This window comes from Lissotriton helveticus, chromosome 9 (genome assembly GCF_964261635.1).
Source record: "Lissotriton helveticus chromosome 9, aLisHel1.1, whole genome shotgun sequence".
NCBI classification, from domain to species: Eukaryota; Metazoa; Chordata; class Amphibia; order Caudata; family Salamandridae; genus Lissotriton; species Lissotriton helveticus.
Genome location: NC_136070.1, coordinates 1,261,687,802 through 1,261,695,998, shown reverse-complemented (window position 1 = coordinate 1,261,695,998; position 8,197 = coordinate 1,261,687,802). Strand labels below are relative to the sequence as shown.

The window sequence follows — 8,197 nt, the reverse complement described above, 5'->3', positions numbered from 1 at the left end:
CTACCGCCGGTTTTAACAAATTATCACCGGTTTGGATAGTAGGTATACTCTGGTTAGAAGTTTTAATTTGTCTCATTGGTTCTACATGGGTTGGTACTAGTTTGACCGGAGAGCTCTCGGCGGCCTATTCACATTCCTCAATTTCCGTGTCAGGTAAGGATTGAGGATTACTCGGAGTGGCAGCCACTGTGTGGGGTGGATTAGCTCCTCCATCTGGAATTGTCGCCGGTTTAGTAGGAGGGTTATTTACCTGGCAGGTTGGCATATTTTGTTTATTAACAGTGTTAGCTGTGACTTTCTTTACCCTGGCGTTTTTGTTGCTGGTTGAAGCGAGGGAGCTACTAGCTGGTATAAAGGTAGAGGTTAATTGTGGTGCATTCAGTATTTTAAGCAAGGTGGAGGATGCATCATTTTGGGCCCTTTCAAATTTCCCTAGTGCCTTCTCGATGTTTAGGACTCTCTCACTAATAGGCAGCAGGAGGGACTTGAATAGGGTTTCGAATTCACCCAGGAGTAATTTAGTATTTATCATAGTGTGATCTGTCTGATCTGTAAAAAGTATAGGCGTGTTTATAGGGACTGTCTGTTCTTTACTCAAGAGCGGACCTGGATCTTGACTGATTATAAATGGACAAGGAGTCCCTGTTTTGGAAGCGGATTTAGCCATTCTAAAAGTAGACCAGATGTCCTTGGCTGAAATATATTGTTTGGCCTTAAGCCGAGACTTGTTTTTGACTAAAGATGTTTTTTTTTTACTTCGTATTCCATGGCACCTAGTTGTGTTTTTCACCGCATGACTCATACCGGGCGCAGGTTTTGTTGTTATGGATATTAAACCACCCGGAGAGGGGGCCACTGGTTCTAGATGAGCTATAGGTGACAAACATGTATTGATGCCCTTTTCACCAAGCAGCATAAGGCTATTGTCCCTGCTATTGCCTGTGGAAGGTATAGTCAGAGCTGTTGGTGTGTTGTCTCTTGTTTGGGGACTAGGGAGCCCTGTAAATGACAACATTAGAATGGACTCTTGAGAGTTAATTGTATTATCCAGTGTGTTGACGTTTTCGGTAATGTGTAAAGAAAGGTCCGGAAAACATAAGTCTGGAGTTAGTGAGAGGCGTCTTTCAGAGTCCTGGATAGCATCCGCCACTACATTGGTCGTTTTCTGTAGCATTAGATCTATGGCAGTTATTGTAGAAAGAGGGGTATTGGAGACATCTTTAATTCTGGTTGCAGATCTTGTGGCCACGGGGGTATTTCTAGTTTTATACATCCTGGCCTGATTTTATAAATCTGACAATGATATTATTAATAATAGTTTTACCCCTTGAGTGTACACTGAAATAGTAGAGGTACTTCAGGATTACCTTGGCGAAATTCAGCGATGCAAAATATCAGGGGGGTAGCCCGCCCCGTCCTCCTCGGTCCCCTGAGGGCCACAGACGGCCCGCCCTTTGCCCGGGCTTAGCCCCGGGCACTCCCGCGCGCTCCCGCGACGCGGATATGGAGCCTCGTTTTATGGCGCCGCCTGGCGCGCTGGTCTCTCTGTCACCCTTCCGGTCCCGGTGCAAAGGGCAGCTGGGTGTTGTAGTTTCCCGCCCTCTCGCTCTCCCTCACTCGGCGGCTGCTGGTGGTCTGCAGCGGCGGAGGGGGAGCGGAAACACACGCATGTCCGGATTCAGGAGGCAGGTACTGTCGGGCAATGCAGGAAGCTGGCAAAGTAAAGTGGGTTCCAATACGCTAGTTGTGACGAGAGATGAGAGTACTTGACTCACCCCCGACCAGAAGGGCCTCAACACTGGGACATTCACAAGCCACATGGAAAAAGTCTGCCGCTGGAAGCTCGCAACGCAAACACGCATCCTGAGCATTAGGGTCCACGTGCTGTAAGCACCATGGGGTGAGATATGTCGCATGTAAGTAATTAAACTGAGCAATTCTCAGCCGCAATGAAATTGCCACCTCTCAAGGCTCCATGCATGCCTCCCTCCATTCCTCATTGTCCAGCGCTCCCACCCAGGCAGCCCATCTCTCTCGGATCTTTTCAACGCCATCGGTGGTATGAATGACCAGAAATTGGTAAAATTGCTAAATTCGGGCAGTGGGTCTGTCAGAAGCTCATGAGCCTGCAGGGCGTGGCATAGTTGAAGGTAGAGAAAGATCTGCGTGCTGGATAGGGCATACCTAGCCTTAGATCTCTAAACAACATAATGCTACCCCCCTTGTAAACGTCTCCCAGGTAAGAAATCCCTATGCGATCCCAGGGGACAAAACATTCCAGGGTCAAAAGTTGACCAAGCCACGTTCCCCTGCATAAAGGTGTCCTCCCAGTGAAGAAGCGATTCCAGACGGTGAGCCAAAGCCCCGCCCTTCAACAGGTGAGGGGCACCCACGTACAAGAGGATAATGTTTTGGGCAGATGTGCTCAGTACAAAAGATCGAGCCGACTATCTATACCTAATGAGTGAATTTTCAGACGATATGCTGGGTCGTCAAACCCCCATGAACCAATCATTAACCAGCACTAAGTGAGCACCGAGGTAGTATAGATAGATAACCGACAACTCAAGTCACTGTCAAATGGGGATCTACACAGGGAGCGAAAGGCCATCCTGTGCCTCCCACATGCCCAGATAAAGTTGGTGATCTTAACTATCAAGTAGTGAAACAGCCTGCGGGGGATGGGATAGGGATAGTTGCCCAATGTATATAAATAACGTGGCAGCCATACCATTTTAAACAGGGCAGGGCGCCGCATGGGGTTCTGTAGCAAGTTGACCCCCTGGCCGAGGTCGCGGTCAAGCTGCAGGCCCAGCTCTCTGAAATTACGGGCCCAGGCCAAATCCGGGAAGGGGACATGTGAATCCCAAAATACTTGGACGATTTGTGCTGGATTGGGATGTTGGGATACCAAACCTGCCCCAGGGCATCACCACACATCTCCACTAGACAGGACTTGCTTTTGTTAACCCGGAGGAGGGACGCCTCACAGTAGAGCCGAAGAAGAGTCAAACACGGAGGCCCAGAGTGCTGTGGTTCCTTCAAAAATAGAGGAACATTGTCTGCATAACGCTATGCGGTCTCTGAACCCATTTCTCCATCGCCAGCCCCAAACCTGGTCATTGCAGCATATTAACCACACCAGAGGTTCTATCACACACACCTGGCGCATACTGCGCTCGATAGGAATATAGGAGACAGAACCCCATTGAAGCAGACCTTGGCATGATGAAGAAGACGGATCATTCTTCGGAATCCCTACCCCAACCCGGCCCCCTGGAGGACCCTATCCATGAAATCCCAAGACACTGTGTCAAAAGCCTTGGTAAAATCAACTAGCAAGAGGGCCAGTGTGCCATCAAGATTCTACACCCAGGACAGCCCCACGTGGATCCTTCTAATACAATGGCGCCTGCTGCAGCCTGGCATAAATACACACTGATCCGAAGGGTTCAAATACGGTAGCGCATGGCTCAGCTGCGTCACTAGCACTTTTGCATAGAACTTAATGTCAGCGTTAATCAGAGAAATTACGCTCCTTAGGCAGGACCACAATTGTGGCTCAATTGAGATCTGGTGGAAAAGACCCCTGCTGCAGGGAAACTACATAGGGTAGCTACAGAAAAGTTCAGAAGGTGCGGGCATACGATATCGCAGAAGCGCTTATAGTACTGAATGGGCTACCCATCAGGGCCAGCCTTCTTCCAGGCTTGCAATCCTGACACTGCATAGTTCACCTCTTCCAATGTAAAGGCCTGATCGAACTCACAAGCCAGGGCACTAGGTACAGATAGCAATGATATGCTATGCAGGAGGGGATTAGCAACTTCTGCTGGTGGTGGGGGACACTGCGAGCATAACCCCCGAGAAAAATCAGCCAAGGCTGAGCGATGTCAGGGAGATCCTCCTGAGGGAATTCCGAGGAGTCTGGAACCACCGGAACCACTCGGTCAGAGACACCGTGAGTCACCAGCCAGTACAGCAATTTACCCAATTTATCGCCAGCTGCATACACCCTCTGTGTAAAAACCATCCAACATTGTTCAACTTACTCCAGGAAAACCTGTTGTAGTTCTTCTTGTGCTATGGCTAAAAGACAACAAGAGTGTTCAGTATTATGGTGGCGGAGGGAGGCCTCCAAACGCAGAGTCTGGGGTTTCAGATCGTTCAGCCGCATCTCATGGCGCGCCTTCATCTGGCGGACGTAGCCTTTAAGACACCCTCATAGAGAAGGCTTAATAGCTGCCCAGAGCATCACCGCCGAGGGGACCAAACCCAAGTTAAGTCTGAAAAACTGTTATAGTTCCTCTTCAACAAAGGCAGCACATCCTGATCTTTGCAAGTACCATGCGCTGAGCCTCTAGGCAGGGAGCAGGATGGTGGGATGTGCCCACCAGGTCAGCAAAAGTGGAGCATGGTCAGAGATACCGTGCGGGTTTTGTATGCTGGTAGCTGCGGGAAGCCTTGTATGGAGACCTCGGGTGAAAGACCGATCACCGGAGCCTAACGATTCCTCCTTCATTACAATGCCTTTATTCATATTACCTTTCCTGTATTGGTGTATAAGGGGTGGGGGCACTCAGTACTTCAATTCACTTTATAACATAGTGTCTTGAGCGGGCGAGTAGTGCCCCAGTGCTCCAACTCAGTTTTCATGAAAAGTGTGTTGTGTGACTAAACATAGAGTGTACCCTTTTCCTTGGGGGAGGTTGTGTGGGTGTTTAGTGCCCAAATTCAGACATGGTGTTGTTTTAAGGGTTAGTACTCTCCGCTGTACCCTATTTAGGGAAGGCTGTAGTTTTCAGTTTTTCAGCTTATTTATGGGAGGTCGTAGTTTTCAGTTTTCCAGGGTGGGTACCCTGTGGTGTACCTTACTTAGGGGAGGTTGTGTAGTTTTCCACGGTTAGTACTCTGTGGAGTACCCTACTTAAGGGAGATTGTGTAGTTTTCCACGGTTAGTACCCTGTGGTGTACCCTACTTAAGAGAGGTTGTGTAGTTTTATAAGGTGGTTATCCTGTGGTGTACCCAATTTAGGGGTGGTTGTGTAATTTTCCAGGGTGAGTACCCTGTGCTGTTCTCTACTTTTGGTGGAAGTTGTTTTGTCAGTTCCAAGGGTTACTACCCATGGGGCATCCTTTCATGATGACACTATGCTCCGGTTGAAGTCCACCTGCATGGAACTCGTGGCCAACAGTTTCAAGGAGTAGGACTTTGAGTGAGGAGTTTCTCCCTAGTGTTTAGACTTCTTCTGTTACCGTTAACAGACTTTTATCCTAAATTTCGGTGTCAGCATGCCTTTTACTCTAATCAGGGGAACTTTTGTTCTTTTCCAGAGCGTTTACTCTCTGGTGTACCCTTCTTGGGGATGTTGCACTCTTCTTGTTATCTAGGCTGACTCATACCTTCAGGGCTACCCTTCTCTTGGGGATGTTGTTTTTCAGTCCCAAGGGTCAGCACCCTCTGCTGTACTCTTTATGTGGTGTACCGCCTTATGGAGAGGTTGTGGGGGTTAACACCCTTCTCTGTTGCATTGGTTTTTTATTTCCACCTAAACCTTGCCTTGTTTTTTCTCTAAGGGAGGGGGATGGGGCGTAATGATATTTGCAATTTTAATGTATTCAATGATTTTTGCATTTTTATGCATTTTTGTTCATGCCAGTGTTACTCCTGATACCTCATGTACGACACCATTAGATATTTACATCTCAATGTTTTTCCTTTCATGCTAATGTTATTTCTGAGGTGTATTACTTGTCTTTTTCTTTATTTCTGCTGTCATTCCCCAAGGAAGGAGGGTGTGTAGTAAACTACTTCTCTATTATTCCCCACTGTACTGCTATGTTGGAATGTACCATGACATCATAGAATGCCTGAGTGCCTATCTGTGTTTAGAGTGTCTGTTGGTCATCGCAGGCTGAGCTGCTAGGATCCTGCTCCTGGTGGGGCTGCATCTGTATCTTCTATCTTCTCCTACTCACCTATCCCAGAACCAAGCTACAATAAATGATTACTCTACTTATACAGCTGGACTTTATATCATCCTTTACCACACCTAGCTTTAAGTATTGGGACCGTCCGTTTTATGATGATATATTTACTTTTATATCTTCTGGGCACAAAATTGTTTTGTATCAGTATCTTATCGTTCCATTTCAAGGGTTTCGAAGCAGTTTCGAGATATTTTAGGGCTTCTCATTGAGCAAAAGGGTGCATTTCCTGATATTTATCTCTTTCTATGCACTTCATTACTTGGTTTTACTTGCAAGAAAATGTCACACTAAGTGTCACGCGTTTGGCAATTAAGTGCCATTCATAAGTGCACTAAAACCATGGAAAGATCTCACAATCTGAAAACTTGGCACCTATGTGTATGAAAATTTCTCACACCACAGATTCCCTTAAAACCCCTGAAGCTGGGTCTGGCTGAAGTGACACACAACCTCCAGGCAGCACCCTCATGTATGTAGCCTTCTCACACCTCTCCCTTCCCTCTAAACCCATGAACCTGAGGCCTGGCTGTATGACGCACAGATTCCAAGCAGCACGTCTAAATAAGGGCACTGAGTTAGTTCCCTTCAATTTTTGGTGCTTTAAAGTAGTTTAAAGATCTTCCTAGAGTTTTTTGTTGCTCAAATGAGGGTAATTTCTCATATATAGATGTTTCCCTCGTCTTCAGTACTTCATTTTGCTCGTGGAAAAGTGTCACTCATTGTCATTGAATGTCACTCATAATTACACTGAAATTATGAAAATGTCATACATAAGCAACAGAAACTTTGGCAGCTATGACTTGTTGTTGATTACTATCGGGTCTGCGACCTGGAGGGACCCGGCTGACCTAAAGCACTGCTAGAACAGTAGTTAGAGTAGTACACTTGATCTTTCAGCGTCCACCGCCCACTGCTGTGCTGAGAGAACAACACTCAGAGGATGTGGTCCGTCAGCTAAACTGCTGACTTTGGTGCAGGAAACCAGGGTTTGACCCTTGAGGTTGCGTCCACATTCTGTGATTCTGGGCAAATCACTTAATAACCTATGACTGAATGTGTAATGTAAATACAGTGCTCATGTAAAGCACTCCAATACCTTCGGGTCGAGCTATATAAATATGCAAAAAAAAATCCATACATGCCAATTGACCCGCTTCAGGCGGGAGACTTCCGATTTTTCAAGCCAAAAATTGCTTTATTTTAGCTGTCTCCTACCTAATATTGCATTTTGTACAATAGAAGTCAATGGGGAATTTTCATTCTCTCGATTTTTTATTTTAAATCTCCCACGTCCCTGTCCTAAAATGTTGGCATGTTTGCCTGTCCTAAAATGTTAGCATGTATGCAACTCAACCAAAGAGACACACACGTGCACATCAGGGTGGGGTTAGTCCGTTCTCTGTTTCTACCACAGCCTCAAATAAAGCTCATCAACTACGAAATGAATCCTTCCCTCGTTCATAGGCTGCAAAGTCTCCAACCTCTTATTCTGATTGGTCAGACTCTTCTTCCGTGAACGCCCCTTCGCGAGTGACTGTATAGTGTTTGTGATTGGCTGAAGCTTCCTTTTCTTTTTTGCCGGCTGCAAGATGGCGGCGGAGAGCGTGTCCCTGTTCACAGCCATCGGGCTGAGCGAGCAGAAGGCTCGGGAGACGCTCAAGAACGAGGCGCTGAGCGCGCTGCTCCGGGACGCGGTGCTGCAGGTACAGCCAGAGGGCGCGCTTGGCCATGCTTCTGCCGCCGTGGGTCCTGCATCGCTGTCACGCACGGGAACGCCTGCCTAGAAATAGGAAGTCCCGATGGGGAGTTGAATTACCTAATTGTGGCGGCCATCTTGGATTGGGATTAGTCCAGTCTGTTGTTGGCGGGCGTCCATGTTGGAACGGTATAAGTTTCACCTAATGGTCCCTGATGTAAACATTAATGGAAACCGATTTGACGCCCCAGTTGTCATTGGCTTGACTAACGGTATTTCCCGTGGCTATAATAACTTGTGAAAAAATACATGTGCATACTCGTGCTGCATTTGTTCAAAGCAAGCTTAATTTTTAGGGGAGTCTGCAATGGCTTGTTTGATCCTGGGCAACTGACCTGTGCATTTGACATGTCAGCACTTTGAAACAGGCTTAATCAGTGCTGTGAATGAGCAGCTACTCAGTACCTGCACTTCTTAGAACTGGTGCAATACTTTTAATAGCACCTGCAT

At 47.1% G+C, this 8,197-nt stretch overlaps 1 protein-coding gene across 1 annotated transcript in view; it reads left to right on the top strand.

Annotated features, from left to right (window-relative positions):
• The first annotated feature begins 7,425 nt into the window (after positions 1-7,425).
• Positions 7,426-8,197, top strand: part of QARS1 (glutaminyl-tRNA synthetase 1) — a 284,740-nt gene continuing 283,968 nt past the window's right edge. Inside the window, exon 1 of the mRNA XM_078661809.1 lies at positions 7,426-7,694. Within this exon, the coding sequence (XP_078517935.1) occupies positions 7,581-7,694 (114 nt within the window). The 5' untranslated portion in view covers positions 7,426-7,580. The remainder of the gene's footprint in view (positions 7,695-8,197) is intronic.